This window comes from Coturnix japonica, chromosome 13 (assembly GCF_054131305.1).
Source record: "Coturnix japonica strain WE chromosome 13, WE-NBRP24, whole genome shotgun sequence".
NCBI lineage: Eukaryota > Metazoa > Chordata > Aves > Galliformes > Phasianidae > Coturnix > Coturnix japonica.
In genome coordinates, this window is record NC_140675.1 from 15,478,476 (window position 1) to 15,497,086 (window position 18,611).

The 18,611-nt window shown below is 47.4% G+C and overlaps 1 protein-coding gene across 2 annotated transcripts in view; it reads left to right on the top strand.

Moving 5' to 3' along the window:
- Positions 1 to 6,398: 6,398 nt before the first annotated feature.
- The window catches only part of XYLT1 (xylosyltransferase 1), a 138,654-nt gene continuing 126,441 nt past the window's right edge, over positions 6,399 to 18,611 (top strand). The window contains exon 1 of one of the 2 annotated variants that reach the window (XM_015876852.3): positions 6,399 to 6,977. In XM_015876852.3, the coding sequence (XP_015732338.1) occupies positions 6,735 to 6,977 (243 nt within the window). In that variant the 5' untranslated portion in view covers positions 6,399 to 6,734. The remainder of the gene's footprint in view (positions 6,978 to 18,611) is intronic. The other variant, XM_015876853.3, reaches the window with a different exon arrangement.

An 18,611-nucleotide genomic window follows, 5' to 3' on the forward strand; every position in this document is an offset into this window, starting at 1 on the left:
TTTGCTGCTTGAACAAATACACTGAATCTGAAAATTAGAAGTGGGAAAAAGATGGGTAGAAGTACTTAAAACTGTTGCTTACACTATTCACAGCAAAAATGGATTAAGGACCTGGTCCTAAGCTGGTGCTTATGTCTGTGATTCATTTCAAACATAAGATCCACATGACGCGTAACTTCATCATAATTAAGTTTTAGCAAAATATTTTGTTTATAAGGACATGTAAGCCTAAAAGATTCTATCATAACCCAAGCTAGCAATGATAAAGAAAATGTGCAAGCAGAATGTCGAGTGTAACATAAATGCAGTCTTACAGCTTTTGCATGTTTGATCTGCAAGGATCCACTGGATCTTGTGCTTTTATCTTTGGAACACTTTATCTGCATTGCAGATCTCATATGGTAGAATCACTCATTTTGTCACCATTAAATCAGGCAGTACTCAGGCTGCTTAAGAAGTGCAGTGATTATGGTCTGTTGGGTGGCATAACCTTCCTGAGGGATATTCTGACACCTAGAACATTTGGTACTGCACCTCGTGAAACTGAGAAATTGCCTATGGTCGTTTAGCAGATTATTTTGCCATTTTAAGCAGCAGATTTAAAGGCTGATAAATGCCTGTATTTTCATTCCATCTACCAAATTAACATTTTCTTAAGCAACAAAGAATCTTAAATTGGTTAAGTGCGTTCAACATCCCTTAAAATTCAGTGGCATTTGGATTCACTTATGCACCTTTAAGTACTTTGGCCTTAATTACGATCAAGCTTCACAATACTATTGAATCAACTTGGGAGTTTCCATCCCTTCTTTTTTTTTCTCTTTTTTTTCCCCTCAATCTCTTATTCTGTGTGTGAAACAAATGGAACTAATATCAGTAGAGCTGTTAATCCATTAATCTAGCTAGCTTTTGTTTTATGAACATGAGCCTGGCTTTCAAGCAGTTCCTTCTTCACATTTTGCCTAAGGTTCTAATATTTGTACTTAAAGTCCTTGGTGGATTTATGAATAAAGCCAAACCTGTTGTGTTACACCTCTGAATCTACATATACTACAACTCTCCTTTGTGGCAAAGATGGGTTCGTATGGTAGAGAGGCACAGACAGCAGTGAAATTATTTAATGTGTACTCAGCTATAATCTGTGCTAATACTTGCAAATCTGCAGGTATAGAGTAAGGATAGGATACTAGCAAGGCATGGAGGTCATGGAGAAAAATAAGTTGGATGTGAAACCCAGCATTACTGAAGGCTCAGAGCTTAACACAGTCGTTTACAGAGAAATGCTCACAAGCCAAAACACTGTGAATAGACAGGAGTCTTTTGCAAAAGCTTAGAAGCTGTTCATCAGTATGATGTTAAGAGCTGATGCCCTTACAGTCAGATGTGATGGTAGGTATGGCACAAGCCCTTGGTTTCTTGGTGTAAGTCAGGAGCAAGCATGATGAAGTCCACAAATGCACACTGTGGTAAGAGCAAAGTCAGGCATCATCTCTACATGCTGAGGGATTTATTTGCTCTTCAGGATTTACAGCCATCTCTGACAATTGCTTCTTGCAGCCACAAAACCAAGTATATCCTACAATGAAGCACAGCAATAACAAGATTTGAATGTCATTAGGAGCTGCTCCTACACATCTTGTATTAAAGCAGCTAAGTGTTTAACCCATGAATAGAGCTCCTATTATCTTTGCTTTTCTCAATATAGATCACTTAACCACTATGCAAAAAATCCCATGAGAGACCACAACAGCAGGGAACAAAGTAAAGAGAAAAGGATTGTATCTGCTACAGCTTCTTAAACACACTTCTCATACGAGCACAGAGTCAACGTGAATATTATTCCTAATATAGATTAACCTAAGGCAGATTTCTGCAGGGCATGAGGTTAGAAGAGAATTTGGTCAGGTAGTTTTTGTCAGTGAAAAGCTCTGCCAATTATGTGCAGCACAAAGGAGAGACTAATGCATGAAATGCATAATAACGCAGCCTATTTCATAACATGAAGCTTAAAAAATGTTAGATTCCATTTGCATTTTCCATCTGAGCTCAGGTAAATCCAAGACAGAGATGATAATCTGCTGAAGTGGAGTTTATCTAGCAGAATGAGCTATCGAAATAGTGGGTTCATTTTCAGGCAAGAATGTGGCCACTGAGACATTTCAGTGCTGTGTATAGTTAGACCACAGTCTTATCAACAGCTGTAGAAATCTGGTGGGCTGGGGGTGAAAAAAATCTGTAGGACTGTATATTTAAACAAATAGGCTTGCAAATTCACGCATAAAACCTGTGCTAAGAACTGGCTGTGGCTTGCTTCCCTGAGAGATATGTGGATAAATAGGCTTCCTAGCTCCTTCCCCTCCCAGTCATGAAGTTCTTCAAAGCAGAAATCATAATGAGATGGAGACCATCCAGATGTAGAAGATCATTTCCATTGTCTGCCACTACAAAACTGCTGTTAGCTCATGAGGACTCTCCTCTGGCTCCTATCTCCATAGGGCTTCAGCAACCCACCTTCTTATTTTGTAAACAATCTGGCTTATTCCCTCTAGCAATGTTTTCTGGATTCTGAACTCTGAATGAATCTCACATCTTCTGTTCCTATTTATGGAGGTTTTTTCTTTGTGATAGAAGATCTGGGGCACAGACAAAAGTAAGTGCTAGAGTCATTGAAAACAATTCTCAAAGATGACAAAGGATGTCTCGGCTTTACCAAAATCTTCCCCATGTTGTGTTCAAAATAAGTGTTTAGAATATGTTTCCTGTTCCACAAATCCAAGAGCTACTAAAATGAGAAATCACATTGTGTAGGGCTATATCAGATCTTTCAGTTTTAGGCAACATGAGAAAGTATTGAAATCTTCTTTATAAAGCCTGTTCCCTTTGTAGCTATTTTTTTCAGCAGCAAATGATAGTGGTGTCTCAAATAAGAGCTTAAACACATGGGAAATCGTGCAGGTGAGGGGTGGTAGAAATCTCTTCACATACTTTGCATTGGTTTGGCATTGTGTAAATGTAGTTCCCAAAACTGTGGGTGTTTTGAGAAACTGATTAATCACACAAACATGATCTCATGTCATTCTCCATGCAAAACTCTTTTTTCTTTTTAATTCTACTCCCCTTGATTTTCTCCTTTTCCCATTAAGTGAGAAAACAGAAATAAAATAAGTTAGAAAAGCAAAACCCAGAATGAAGGGCTAAGCCCAAGAACCAAGGTCCTGCTGCATCGCAAGGAAGTGTGATCTGCAACAGTCAGTGTCTGCTTCTAACTTAGATAACCCAAAGTAGGTCACCTTCACGAGTCTAACAGACTTTCCAACTTAGTAACTCAGAAGGATAATAATACAATTTTTAGTTAACGAGAGAACATCAAAAAAAAGAACTGTAGGAAGCTGTGAACTGCAATATCTCCTTATTGAAGGCACAATGCCACATGGCAAGAACAGATGGGTAATCCTTTTGTGATTATCCTGGACCACTGGCTGAACGAAAAAGCTGTCACAGCACTGATGGCTGTATATAAAGTACATATACATGGCATCTCCCCTCACTGGTAGTAAAGTGCTAAATATGTGAGAGGATTATACAGAAAAAGGGACAATTTAACAGGATATCAGAGGAAGTAATTCTTCCTTTTCCCTCAGTTCCTGGAGTGGAGGAAGAAGTGCTGTATATTCCATATAAATATTACATATTTCATACAAACCAAACCCAGAAAAGTACCTGTTTTTCATCTCTTTGATGCTCCAGCAGTGAAAATAAGGAATATTCACGTTGCTGATTTTAAATATTGTTATTGGAATGAAATGTTGATGTAAAAAAATTGATTTTTGCATATCTGTAGTGACACTAAAACTCGTGTTTCCATACTTTTAAGTAAGGTGACAAAGGGGCAGCAGATTCAGAATAGCTTGCTGGAATGCACAGAATGCTGTGTCCACAGAAGGACCAGAGATAGAGGTGTTTCTTGTACACAGTGATGACATCACTGGACATCAGTTCTGCCAGCATGTGTGCTAAGAGAGAACATGGCCTTTGTAACTTGGAGAGAAGGTAGATATAAAATGACCACGTATAAGTGAATTATCAGGTTTTGTTTGTCTAAGAAAAGAAGGCGATATATTAAAGATACCCATCTTTACAAAGATCGGTTCATTCCAGATATGCCTTTTCTCCCTTTGCCATGATAACATATCTGCAGTCTAAATTTTGATGCAACGGGGACGTGGCTGTTCTTAAGAAAAATGCAAATCTTCACTCTGAAATAACTTAGTCTTTCGCTGAATACTGAATGTGCTTCTAAAGTGCCTATGAGTCAGCCTATGAGTTGGAGTTCAGATAAGCCGGTGCTGTTCCTTCACCAGATGGACCATAAGCTTTTCAGAGGAGAGGGAAGGATATTGCTTATTAACACTGCTCAAAGCATCATTTATTTCCTTGTACTTTTCAGTACAGTGTCAATGGCATATGGGGAAAGAGGGGATAGGTGCTCTGAAGTAAAAAATGTACTGGAATAGAATCAGGTAATTTGTTTCCGTTGCTGCAGGCCGGCCCACCTCCCCTCATGCACACCCAGGCTGAGTGCTCTGGGCAACCTGATCTAGTAATTGTGGAAGTTTGGTGGCCCTGCCAGGCAGGGGGGCTGGAACTTCATGATCCTTGAGGTCCCTTCCAACCCGGGACATTCTGTGATTCTGTTATTTCTATTTGACTGTTTTCTTTGACAACAGAGCAAGGATATTAGGAGTGGTTAGAGGTCACTGGTCATAGCATGGGCCTAAAAATGGATGCTGTGCCTCCTGCATTGTCCTTTCCAGATTTCACATCCCCTCTGGAAGTACAGGGTTGTGGAGGACGTAGTCAAAGAGGAAGTCTGATCCCCCTGTTTGCTTGCTGACTCAGAAGTTTATGGGTTATAAATTAATGGAGCCAGACTGGATTCTGCTTTATAGTACTTCTGTGGCATCATTTTGAATGCATCTCCCAATTCAGAAAGGTGAAGAGCACCAGAACGAGGTCCTGAGGCCTACAGCTCTTCAGAGCTCATGGTGCCGGCTTCAGCCAGAGTGTTCTGGGTGCTGGGCTCACAGCCTTCCAGGCCCAAGGAAGCTGCGTGGGCAGCTGGTGTCACAGCCACGTTGCTCTCATTGCTTTTGAAAAGGAATGCTCTTCTCAGCTCAAATTGGAGGCACTTCTGCCTGGCATTTGTCAGTAGATTTGCTTAAGTGCATTTACAATTATTTGATGGCTCTGAATAAAAATGATCCATCCATTTCCTGAGCTGTGCAGACTATCCATCAAAAATATCCCAGGATGCTTTGAAGCTCTCTAGCTTTATTTTCAGACAACTCACTTTGTTGTACTGTGCAGCCAGCAAATCTGATGCGTGTGCAACTGGTGCCCAGCCTGGCAGTGCCGAAATGAAGTTATGCTCTTGGCCCATGAAGAGCAGTTTGCCATCACCACAGCTGGCAAAAATCAACATGGTCCCATTGCCCAAAGTGAAGGTGAGCCAGACTGTGAATGGATGGTCACAGGTCTTTGTGTTGTCTTACCTGGAGGCTCTAATGGAGCGTTTTTTCCTCTCTGCTTGGAGATGCCTTGAAGGCAGTGATGCTGATGGTGAACCTGTTTGAAAGCACGTGTTGTGTTTGGGCCTGTTGTGGATCCCAGTGTGCTGTGCATGGAGTGGCTGCAATGGAGCCAGTGGTTGCACTGCAGGATGCACAGTGCCCAGCAGTGCAGCCCACTCCTGCCTCTGCAATTCTGCTTCTCTGGTGTGTAGGATGAGCAATTATCCCTATCAGAAGATCGTGTTTTTCACCTCTGGATTTGGCTTGATTGCACTTTCATAGAAGCACTGTGCGGGCAGACTGGAACACCCCCCTCCCTCCCCCTAAACTTCAGTGCTATCATCAGACAGGATCTTCCAAATTAGAAAACCAATAAGTACGGGAGAAAAGGGCACTGAAGTAATCCATTACGCGCAGTTTTTGCTGCAGCGGGCAGTTAATTACGGTCACCTGCATCCATGCCCGGCACCTGCTCCGTGCTTCATGCAGCCCTCCCTGCCCGCCTCAGGCAGTGCAGGGCGTTGGGTGGCCGACGTGCTGTGCAAGTTCGGCCGTTCGTTCTCCGGTTTGATATTACGAAGGAACGCCCGTCACGCTGGTTTTGCTTCAATCATTTTTAATACGACCGGCCACAACGAAACTGCTGGCGTTCCGGTACCAGGGGCTGGTACCCGCTCCTCACCCCGGTCCTTTCCGCCCCTTGCGGGTCTCTCGGTGCCGCCAGGTGCCGCCTCCCTCCCTCGGAAGGTGGCAGCAGTCGCCGCCCGCTCCGGCCTCGTCCCCTCCCCCTCCAGCCGCGATGCGCGGAGCCGCCCCGCCCCGCCCAGCGGCGGCCCCTTCCCCTCTCGCGGGGCCGGGGCTCGCCCGCCCGCCCGCCGCCGGCAGCCCCCGCCGCGCCCCTCCCCCGTCCGCATCCCACCCCTCTCCTTCCTCTTCCTCCTCCGCTCCCACCCCGCTCGGGGCTCGCCCGGCCTCGGGCCGACACGGCGCCCGCCGCCCCCTCCCCTCCCGCCGGCTTCTCCGGCACCGCGCCGCCACGCGCCGCGCACACCTCCGCCTCCCCACCCCCCGCCCTCCTCCCGCTGCTGACGTCTGGCTCTGCCCGGCTGAAAACTCCGCTCCGCGGCGGATGCGGCGGCTCTCGGCAGCGCGGCGCCGGCGAAGATGGTGGCGGCTCCGTGCGCCCGGCGGCTGGCGAGACGCTCCCGCTCGGCGCTGGTGGCGGCGCTCACCGTGCTGCTGCTGCAGACCCTGCTCGTCTGGAATTTCACCTCCCTCGACGCCGGCGAGGAGCAGCGCGGCGCATCCGGCCGCGAGAAGCGGGACCGGGGAGGCACCGCCGCCGGCAGCGAACACCGCGCGCAGCCGCATCGCCGCGGGGCCGGCGCCGCGCACGGGAAGGCGATGGTGGGTGCGGGGGATCCGCGGGGCCGCGGTCGGGGTGCGGGGCGGTGCCGGGCTGCGATCCGCGCGGAGACCTACGAGCGGCGGTGACCGAACTTCGCCTCGGGGCCGCCCGTTCGCCGCGTGCCGGGGGCTCCCTTCGTTCACCCGGTTGCTTTTTTCACCTGGAACCGTGCGGACACCGCTCCCTCTCGATCGGTTCTGCCCGGCCCGGTAGGTTACAAGCAACGCGATTTAATGTAGTGATGCCGTCGCCCACCGAACGTGTAGGGTCCCTGAACGCGTTCTCCTTATTCTCCTTTTTTTTCCCCCCTCATTTTACAAGCCGGGCCCGCAGGCTCCGCTCAGGTTCCGATTCGCAGCGCGTTGCCGCGTTTCGGAGCGTTCCGGGGGAGCAGCAGATCGCCGCCTGTGCCGCCCGCCTGGTGCCCGTGCTGTGCTCGTGCTGCGGGCTTAGAGACGTGAAGTTGTCGCTGTCCGTTAGGAACGTGCTCCGCTTTGTCTGTTGTGGGGTTTCTGTTCGCATCTTGTGAGGACAAACAGCGCCGAGCGGTTCCTCGCGTGCCAGGTGTGATGCTGAGCCCTGCCCGGTTCGGTGCTTGTCTCTGAGTCGCTGTATGTTGGTACGCACCGCTTTGAGAAGTGTAACTATTGGAACTCCACGGTTTATTCTCCAGCCCTGCCGTCCATCTCTCCCGGTCCCGTCTTTCATCATCTCATCTCCCCCTTATTTTCCCGGAGCTTTCCCCTCTGGGTGTCTATGTGTGGACCGTTCTGCTGCAAGGCTCCATACAGGGACGGCTCCAGCCCTGCTCCTCACCTCGGGAACCCTCCTGCTCCGTGGGCTCTGGGTGGCCATCAGAAGGGTGCTGCTCACAGCTGACTTGCAGACATCCCAGCCCTGTGCCTGATGCACAGGAATGGGCATCCCATATAGGTCTGAGCTGCTGCAAACTGCTTCTCATGCTGGGGCTGTGTTGATGGAGTGCTTGTGTCTGGGAGCTGTTACTGCTGTGCGCACATTGATTTGAGCGGAGACCTAAAGATGGAGCTTTGGGGTTCCTGGTAGAAGTCTTATATTAAAAAGCCTACCAGTTCTCCTCCTGTAAGTGATGGGACTGCAGCACACCATCCTGCAGCTGGCAGTGCCATGCAAGAGCTGTGCTGCAGGCGAGTGCTGTGTTGAGAGGGAATGATGCTTTTTTTAAGACAACCTCATGGTGCTTGTGGTTGTTTCACCTGCACACAGGGATATGGCTCTGTGCTTAGAACTGCTTGGTCAGGCTCTGAAAGCTGTGTGTAAGGACCAAGCCTTTGGAATGTGGGACAGTTTGTGCAGTGCTGTGTGGCTCCTGGCACTCCCGGGTCTGGCTCTGCATTGCTCATTAACACACATGCATGTACCCAGCCCTGTATGTGCTGTCTCCCAGGCAGGCCTGCTTCTGGTTTCAGGCTCAGTTCACACAGAAATTCTCTGTTTAATGAAATTACACGGCACAGAATTGGTGTGGAAGGTGTCTCTTTCTTCCTGGTGCTTTGTTTCCATGTTAAAATCTAATTTATGTAGTGTCTGTGCAAAGTTGCTCTCCTTTTCAGCCCAAGTTTCCCATAGTTGGTGCATATCGGATGGCTTTGCAGTGCCAGGAGGTGCAGGCTGTGTGAGCACAACACTGCCCTTATGGCCCGGAGTTCACCCACACACTGTGGGTTTTTGGTTTTGTTTTTTAATAGGTGCCACTGAGCCTAATTGAACGTGAGCTGCCAAGTTGGCAGGAAGAAATCATTTAGAAAGGAGCTATTCTGCAACTGCAGATGTTTCTGGGGCCGGATCCCCAGGCCGGCTGCATCTGGGGCATTCAGTACTTATAGGCAGTTTCCTGCAGTTGTTCTATGTTTAATTAAATCAGGTGATAGATATCTTTAAGGAAGTATGAATTGTACCAGTAGCAGTGACTTCAGCAAGTGCTTGCTACCGTGTGTGATGACAGCTGTTGGGCAGCCTTTGCGTGAGCAGCAGTAAAAGCAAGTGTGAATTCAGCAGCAGCTTGCTGCTTCATTGGGCTTTGTTCGTGCTGACTGCTTGGGGTGCTGTGCACTGGGAGTCCAAAGGGAGGGTGGAGGAATGAAACATGGAGTGTTAGGCTGGGTCTGTGCTGCCCTGTGGGTCAGGGGAATAAGCTCACACAGGTTTTATTTCTTGGGTCCCCCCAGTTTGCCTACATGTTGTGTGGCACCACTGGGTTAAGAACACCAGGAGCCCCAGGTTGCTGCAGTGTTGCCTATAAGGACTCAACAGCTTGTTCTGTAGCACTGTTCTGCAGAAATAAATTGGAGCTTTGTGTGCAGGTGGGTTCATGCTGCACCTGGGTTTGGAGCTCCTGAGAAGGAAAGTTTTCAAGCTGGGGAAAAAAAAGGCCTGTTATTTCACCTCTAATTCAATCTTTCTGTTTCAATTAGTGAATAGGTTCCACATGTTATAACACACAGGTGATACCTGTCTCTTCATCTTCCCCTTGTTAATGCAGACAGGTGGCCTCACTCATTCTAGCTCTGATTGCAGGAAAGGTGCAGGGGAGCTCTGCTTGTATTCCCCCCCAGGACAGAGTGAGCCATGCCCTGCCTGCTTTCTGTGGGTGTCAGTGGAGCAGCTGAGCTAAAGGCCCTCGGTTGAGAGCAAAATGTATGGCACTGAACTGTGAGGTGGCTAAAAATGATCCATTTCAAAGAAGTACTGACTTAGCTGTTAAGTACCTTCTGCTTGTTAATGGGACTTTAATCATGGAGCAGTACAACTTCACTAACAATGGAAAAGGAGAATGGAGATGGCTAATTATTTTTTAATGGGAAGGGGGGGACGTGATACTTCTGGAGCTGGGAGCTGTATAATGATGTCTGCAAAGTTTTAGCACTTAACAAGGCACGTGTTAATAAAACAAACAAATCTTTTCAGTAACAGAACTAACGTATGCATTATTTAAGAGGAGCGCTAGAACTGGCTCAGGCTGACACACTCCTGCAGCAGTTACCTCGTTAAGGATCTTTCTGAGGGATGTGGGAAGGTGTATGAAGTGGATCTGTGTTAATTGGCTGTGCCATCTGAAGTCTCTGCCAGGCCACTGGGGTGCTTTCTTGTTGTGCTGGTTTTTTACTGTGTGATGGGTTTATGCAGGTGTTTCCTTTGAATTAGAAGCATATTATTTTTCATATTTGGTTTTTTAGCAATGGAAGATCAACTGTTGCTCCATGCTGGGGGGGAAAGCAGGAGCAGAACATGGATGTGTGTTCTGGCTGCTGGAGAGACCCTGGAGAAAACAGGCCTGTGTGCTGAGTGACCTTCTTTCCCACTCCAGCCTTCTTGTTGGAAGTAATGTGTCTGAAGTGTGGTTTGGGTATAAAACTCACTCGTGGAGCTGTCACTGTGCCAGCTCTGGTTGTGTAGTAGCACAGCTTTTGATGTGTACTTGTGTTCTAGTTTGATTCTTAGACTTGGGAGCTGTGGTCCTCCCTCACGGCTTACAGTAACCTTGTGCCTCTGGGTCTGTAGTGCCTACCCATATGGGATGGGTGGGAGGGCTCTGTGTAGGAACAGAGGGTGGAGTCCTGGCTGTGTTCCTCTGGACATCTGCAATAAAGCCTTCAGAGCTACGTGTCTCAAAGCAGCCTCTCCTTTTGGGGTTTCCAGTTCTTGAGTGTCTCAATTTGGTCCTCTTTGGTCTGATAACTGTGCTTCTTTTCCTCCAGAGAAGCTGAGCAATGGCAAGCTCTGCCTTTATCCTTTCCACATTTGGTGCCAGTGATCACAGCTGTCCCATTCTGAGCACTTAGGCTTGGGCTGAAGCTCACAAACACCAGGCTGCTAATGAATGGAGAGAGCTGAGTGCCTCCAGAAGGCAATCGAGCTCTCTCCAGACCTGAATCTCTGCAAATGAGCTGGGGAGACCACAGCAGTTCTGCCCGCAGACCTGCTGTGCCTCGCAGGAGTCCATCCCTCCCAACACAAGATCTGCTGCTCCGCTCCCCAGTCTGCAAAACGAGTTCAGTGAACTTCTATTTTTGACAGAAGTGTGGTGGGCTGCAGTAATCAGACCTTGTGAAATAGTTGGAGGTGCTCAGCTAAGACTGGGCCCAGCTGCCACTGGTTGGCGTGGCTCCACTGAACTCAGCACACCAGCTGAGGATTCTGGACCCACAAATGTAATTATCGCTATAATAATAGTGTCAAACAAGTAATCATTATTTTTACTCTCTCTTTTCATTTCAAAATGAGAAAATGATTTCCTCCTAGATCAGTGAAAGTAATTTACATTAGGCACAATAATGGTCTACATGGAAATATAATTATTATTCGTTTGTATGGCACCATCTGGGCACTAGAATTTTTTACAGACCTACGTTAGGAAGGGTTCCTGCCTGGAGGAGCTTTCAGGCTGGATGGCAGGTAGAGCAGATAACATCCAAATGAGTCATGAGTGTCACTGCTGTGGTGCTGCCATCACCTACCTGCTCAGCACAGGGCTTTCACAGACTGCCTGGAATTGCTCTGTGATTGGTGTTACACAGCGTGGGGGTAGGATGGGTTGAAAAGTTGATCAGTGGGGATGAATTGGGAATGAAAGCAACAGGAGGCTGCTGTTACAGATGGGCTGCCCAGCTGTGCCCCTGCAGGTGAAGGAGATTTCCAGACTTCACTTGGAAGCAAAAATTGTGTCACTGCCTCGGGGACATCTAAGTGCTGTGAGCCACTCCTCAGTGATGCATTAAGCAGAGGGCTGAAGGCTTTCCTCAGGTTAGACATGATCTAGAAGGTTAGAGACTGGGCTTTGTAACCTGGTGGATGTGCAAGCAGCAAGTGGTGCTGCCTGAACTCGGTGCGACGTTGCTGAGCTCATGCTTATTGCCAGGTACCAAAAGGGTCGCATGCCTACGTCGTGTGACCCCTTATTTCTGGAGGTGATGAAGGAATTCCTTCAAGGGCCATTTTTGTTGTTGTTTGTGACAAGGAAATTAAACTTCACTGTTGCTATCAGTTCAGTATTAAAAAGTTAGCTGAGGAAGGTTTCGTACTTGGAGCGTGGTTGGGTCTCAAATGCTTCCCATGTATTTTGTTCTCACTCAGCTGCCCCCAGTGTTGCTCACTTACATTATTAGAGAGCGTTAGTAAGTGGAGTGTTTATTTAAAACAATTCTACAAAGCCGAATGAGACTGCGAAGTTCAATTTAACTTGGATTTGGTTGGATGAGTCATGGGCACTCATTTTTCCTTCATGCTGCAGCCTTTGCGTGTCCTTCAGATGTACTTTTTGGTTCAGCTATGTTGATGCTGTCTGAGCATTTTTCTTACAGTTGATGGCATTCACTGACTTTTTCTTAATGCTGAGTTCTAAATTTCATGCTCTCTGAATTTCTGAATGGTCTTTGGTTTTGCTCTTAAAGCCCGGCCTGTTTGTAGTTAGCTTTGTTCTTTGTAATTGCACACTTTGATTGAGGAGGACACATGGTTCAGTTAAAACGTGTTATTTTAAAAGAAAAAGCAGTGAAGGTCGTGACTGTATTGACTACAGTGAAGCAAGTTCCCTGAAATTATATCCAGCTCATTGACCCTTACTTGAGAAATGAACAGACAAACCTGAAAAATGACATTTCCCTGGCAAGCTTTTAGTTCCTGCAGAACGAGCAGCCGCATGCCAGAGATGCACGGATGCTCCTCTTGTCGTGTCCTGGGGCTCAATGGGAGATGGCTGCCTGCACGGCCTGGTGAGCCTTTGGCTGCTGGGTGTTGGCCAGCTTTGTACCTGGGGTTTTGTCCTGTCTGAGTAGCATACTGGAAGCACTAACTAGCAAGTGGCTGTTTGCTAATAAGGGTTATTTAAACCAATCCTCTGTGTGGGAGTGGGGTGTTAGTAGGGAGCTGCATCAGTTGTCTTGAACCCTCTAGCATAGGATAGGCTGGTGGTGATGCAGCTCATGGAAAACAGCAGCTTGTTGCCTTTAGAGGACCAGATTTGGGTAGGTGGAGGTGGTCTGTATGTAGGCCCCTAATTACATTCACTTGGCTGCCCACGGGATTGTTCATGCTTAGAGAACTTTCTGTGGGAGCTGACACAGGCCCTGCAGCCTGTACCTGAGGGCACCCAGCTTCAGCAGCTCAGCCTGCGGTACCTGGAACCCGAGCAAACAAGCTGAAGAGGAGTCAGCATAGTAAACAAAGCTGTTAGTGTGTATAGCAGGGCAGTAATAATACTTTGCACAGTGGCTGTGCCTCAAATTGCTTGCATCTTGGCATTCCCTGGGACCGAGTTTAGTCACTTGCTTCAGAAATAGAAACTCGGAGGTGCCGTGTGCTCAGGGCATGCGTGGAGCTGCACATCAGCAAGGAGCTCGCTTGTTCCTCCTTGGCAGCCTTACAGGAGACAACGTGCCAGCCTTCAGTGCAATATTTTGATAAGTCATTGGTTCCTATTAAAATAATAATTATGACGATAATTATAACTGTAGCTGGCTCTCAGACTGAGCAGCTGAGTGGGGGGGAGGTGAGGGGAATAGGGCTGTGAAATCCTTGCTGTGTGTGTTTGGGTCCTGCCCATTGGGTTCGGAGCATGAGGCTGAGGATGCTGGGGTGTGGGCTGTGCTGCAGCACTGATCTTCATCCCCTGCCTGGGCTGCTGGTAATGGGGACATGAAACAGCACAGCCTGCCTTGATCGCAACATCACCCTGATAAAGTGCTGCAATAAGCTCTGACTGTGGCTTTCTGCTGTTAGCATGGTGTGCTTTGTTGTGCCTGTGACTTTGCAACAAGGTTAAGGCTCTTGCCCCAGTGAACATGGATCAAGCCCTGGTAATATTGCTGCTGCTGGGAGGAGTCTGTGCTGGTGGCACCTCAGCCAGGGTAGCCTTGTGTTGTGCTTCTGTAATCCAATTCAGCATTAAACATTTACACTAACTGGGCTGCCACTGCCTGACCCCCTGTGCTGAGGGACCACAAGTGATTAACGAGTATTTATTAGTAAAAGACAGTTTCAAATCTGCTCATTTTCCAGGTTGTAAACGGATCTCCTGCCCTCATGTCCCCCCACAGTTGCAAGATATGGTATTTTTCTCTTTGGTTTCTTTTCATGCTGGCTTTTGTGTCCCTGGATGCCAAAGGGAAGCAGGCAGAGTTGCTTATTTCTTGGTGCTTGTGTGGAGCTGCAGAATGTCTGCATCTGGGCGTGCTGTGGGGTCTGTAGCCTTTTGCACTTTTGCACATATTCAGCACAGCAGAATTTGACCCAAGTATATTTCATGTGAAAGATAAGGGCTTGTCTTCATACAGCCAAATACACAGGCAAGAAGTGCTCGACGGTTGTTTGACCCCCGCAGAAGTGTAACACGCATTCTTAAAAATCCAGCCTTAAACTTTCCCCCAGCAGTTCTTTTTGTGTCCGTTTCAGTGCCATCACTGATCTGTCAGACCATGAACTGTCTCGTGCTGCTGGTTGTTACCATGGGGGTATCTCATTTTGCTGTTGGAGTCCCTCGGGGGATTTTCGCTTTTTAGTTGTGGGTGAGTGTGAAGCAATTCTCACATCACACACTTCCCTGTGAGCGCCTGCAGGCAGAGGGAAGCTGAGGCCTGGCAGGTTGGCTGGTTCTTCAGGAGCCCATGTTGGGGCAGCACAGTCACCTCTGCAGCTGTTGGGGACTTTAGGCTTCTTCCAAGTCTCTCTAGTTCTGAAATGAGTGTTCAGTGGCCACATACAATGCAAGAGGGGCTTTCAGTTTACAGAGGGTGTGACGCTTGGGTAAGTGAGAGTAAGCCCTCAAACTTCATGCTGTCCTGGTTTTAATTAACCTCTGGGTTTTGTTTCTAGTTGAGTTATGAGACGTCCGCAGACTTTGATCTGAACTCTGCCACCTGAACAGACTTGTTTGGTGGTTGGAAGCCATCTGCAGCCAAGAAGCAAGGTGTTGTTTTGCTCGTTAGCAAACTTCTGTCTTGTGTTGCTATTTTTACCTGCTGTTGTGTACTTCCCCTGCAGCCGGAGCAGTTTGTGCTGCTGGAGCTGTCGTGGCTCAGCCAGCAGTGCTGATGTTGGCACAGTTTGTTCAGAGATGGATTCATAGCATTGGAAAATGAAGTACGGCAGGTCTCTCTAAGCTACTTGCTAATCATGGAAGAGTGTTTCTCTTCTGTTGAATGAGTTTGTGGGTGTTCATTTTCCCTGCTTGCTTCTGTCCGTGAGCTGTTTGCATCCTGGCTTGTGGCTGCCTGCTCTGACTGCTTCCTGTTGGTTGAAAATAAAACTTCTGCAGAGTCTGTGTATCCCCACGTGTTTAGACCTGTTGCTATGGCTGGGATAGTGGAGGTGCTGCAGTAGTTTGAAAAATCTCATCAGTGAAGTTGTTGGTTATTTTATTTTACTTTTTTCACCATTTAGTAGGGCAGAATGCATTTGAGTCCTGATGCTGCTGCTCTTATGTGAGCAGGGATGTGTGCCCATGTGCTGTGTTTCCTTGTTTGGTCTCTGCCAACTGATAGCAGCAGTTGTTTGGCTGATGGGCTGGGTTCTTCAGGCTGATGGTTCTCATGCAGTGTTTCACTTTGCAGTATCCAATTTAAATGATCCTAGAGCATGACAAGTCATCACCTGATGGGGATTGAGCTGTTCTAAGCAAGTGTTACTTCTGGAAACTCTTCACTTAGTTTAGTGTTGGTTGAGGCCCTGGTCATTATCCCGTATAAGCATGATGTATGAGAGGCTGTTGTGCACGACTGTCTTGGAGGCATCTTTCTCAACTGAATTCCAGCTTTTTCTCTGTACTCCCATGGGAGGCAGGTCTGTATGAGCTTGGGGAACTTAGCTCGAACTGAGCTGTGGGTCTGCAGTGCTACTGAGCATCCTTAGTGGGAGCTGCAGGCAGGATGTGAAGTGATGCAAGAAGAGTCATGTGAATGCGATCATGATAGGATTTATGTAGGTTCTATATTTTCATTTAAGTTGTTGGACTCAAATGGATTTTAGAATAAAGGTGTTCCAGTTGTCCTAAAGTGCTCTGTAATATATATACCATTTATTTGGTAAAAACTCTTCTTTATGTGGGTTTTGTAAATACTGGTTCTGTAAAGCTTAAAACTACTATCAGCCTGATGTTATTTGTTGTTTTAGGCAATGAATTTGAATCACAGTTCTGCATTAAAACTCTTTCAGCTTTCCATGTCTTCCTGCTCTGCATGGAAGCTGAGGGCAGGAGACCGGCCTGGCTGCAGTGGGATTCCTTGACATTTGTGTTCTGGTTTTAGTGGTTTTAGGAGTGCTGAAATTTATCATTTGGGATGTTTCCTGAAGGCCTTTTGTATCCTGCTGGCCTTGTTGGTTCTCTTTCAAATTCATGCTATATCAATGCTTTCTTATGATGCACAATTACTGAAGATGCTCGTGTAGGAGGAAGGTGTTCAGGTTGTGCTTGATGCAAGGAAGCATTATTTTGGTGGAAGGTATGTTGTATCCATCTGTATTGCATTATGCTTCACCTATAATATTTCCACCCTCCTTTTAGGAAGTAGTGTATTTCTGTAGGGGTTTACTTGTGGTCTTAATTGGGTCAGATTCAATAGAGGTAGGCAAGTTTCTGAGTGGGTTCAGCGTGCTTGCTTTGTCCTCTTGTTAGAATCATAGAATTGCTCAGGCTGGAAATCACCTTAAAGATCATTGAGTCCAACAGTGACCTGATCATACCACCCTAACAACTCTCTGCTAAATCATGTCCCTGAGCAGCACATCCAAACGGTTTTAAAACACATCCAGGGATGGTGATTCAACCACCTCCCTGGGGAGCCCATTTCAGTGCTTAACAACCCTTTTTGTAAAGAAGTTTTTCCTGATATCCAACCTAATCTTACCCTGGTGCAACTTTAAGGCCAGAGGATGCTGCTTGTCACCTGGATGTAGAGCCACTGAAGACAACCCTCTGGCTGTGACTTTGCAGTCAATTCCTTATCCACTGTGTAGTCCACCCTTCAAATCCATCTCTCTCCAATTTAGAGAGACAGTTATGGTGTGGGACCATATTAAAGGCCTTGCACAGGTCCAGGCAGATGAAGGAATTTCTCTTTCCTTTGTTCACTAATGCTGTCACTCCATCGTAGAAAGTCACCAGGTTGGTCAGGAGTGACCTTCCCTTGGTGAAGCTGTGCTGGCTGTCTTGGGTTACCTGCTTGTCCCTTGTCTGCCTTAACATCCTTTTAAGGGAAAAAAAAACCACCAAAAATCTTGGGCCATCATAGCTGCTGAATTGTGGGTGCTGAGTCCCTGAGAAGAAACTGTTCCGCTATCCCTAATGCTCCAAAGCTTTAGCTGAGTAAACAAAACAAACACAGATGTTTCCTTGCTGGCAGTACACCATGAAGACATTGGTCAGCTGCAGGTTGGTGTGTGTACATGCAGAGCTGGGGACTGGACAGTGTGGGCATTGCTCAAGAAAATGAAAAAGAAAAACCCTTCCTACAGGGTTGAATAGTCTTGCTGAAGAATACTGTGTGTGCACAGCTCAATAACCATTTAAAGAATTGCCAAAAGCTGCTTCCCACAGGTGTAAGTTGATGAGGATGCTGTGGCACTGAGGCTGTGCCTGGCTCCAGGGACGTGGACTGGGCGTGTGGTAGCTGGTTCACCTGTCCTGTGGAGCAGCTGCTTGGCTGACACAGTGAGACCAGAATCCTGACCAGTAGTGCAGTGCACCCAAGGTGCAGTGGTGCTGTGCCCAGGGATGGGGGCTTCCAAGGTACCCAGCCTCTGAGCAGCTCCCTAATGCTGGGAATGCCGTATATGTACAGCAGTGTGTGGTCAGGCTGCACAGCCAGCATGGGAAATCTGGCTGCTTGTACTCTTCCTGTCATTGCTGAATTTGCTATTGTTTAAAGGAAGCTCTTTTCTTGGCATGCATGCACAAGGATTCATGTAATAGTAATTATTTTAGTATGTATGTATTTCAAGGATTTTTGGAAGTAGGGATTTCTGTTCTTCATCCACCTGGCTTATGGATCATGGGATGTCACTGTTTCAGAGCAGCTGATGTGTATCACTGCTCTCTTAACTCCTGACTCTCCTTGATGTTCTCATCCTACTCTCTCTCCTTTTCTGCCAAAAAGCTCCCCCTGATCCCCATGTTGGGCTGAGCTCGCTGCTATGGCTCTTCTGCTGCCTGAGGCAGCAACACATGGAAATGCTCAGCTCTGCACTATGGCATGGCTGCTCCTCAGGGCCCACATGTGTGAACAATCAGACAGTGCTGCTGAGCAGTGCTGGATGTGTGCCACAAATGCTGGCAGCTGGTGCTGTAGCTGCTTGGTGCTGCCCAGTGTGCCCAATGCCATGGGGCAGCACATACCTGTGTACAGATCAGCTTTCTGCTCAGGCTCCTCCTCTGCCTGGAAACTTGTTCTCTCACCCAAAGCTGTGATCCCTCACTGCTGGCACCTTTTTGCTTTCCAAGGATGAGATTTTCCTGCTTTCCCTTTAATCCTTTATTCTCACTGATGTGCATCTCTGCTTCTGTTCCTCCCTTTTCAGAGCAGAGAACATTCCTTGTTCTGAGTATTTGAGCAGCACAGTTTGGTTCCCTCTTTGCAAGGAGAGACTGGCTTTGATCAGTGGAA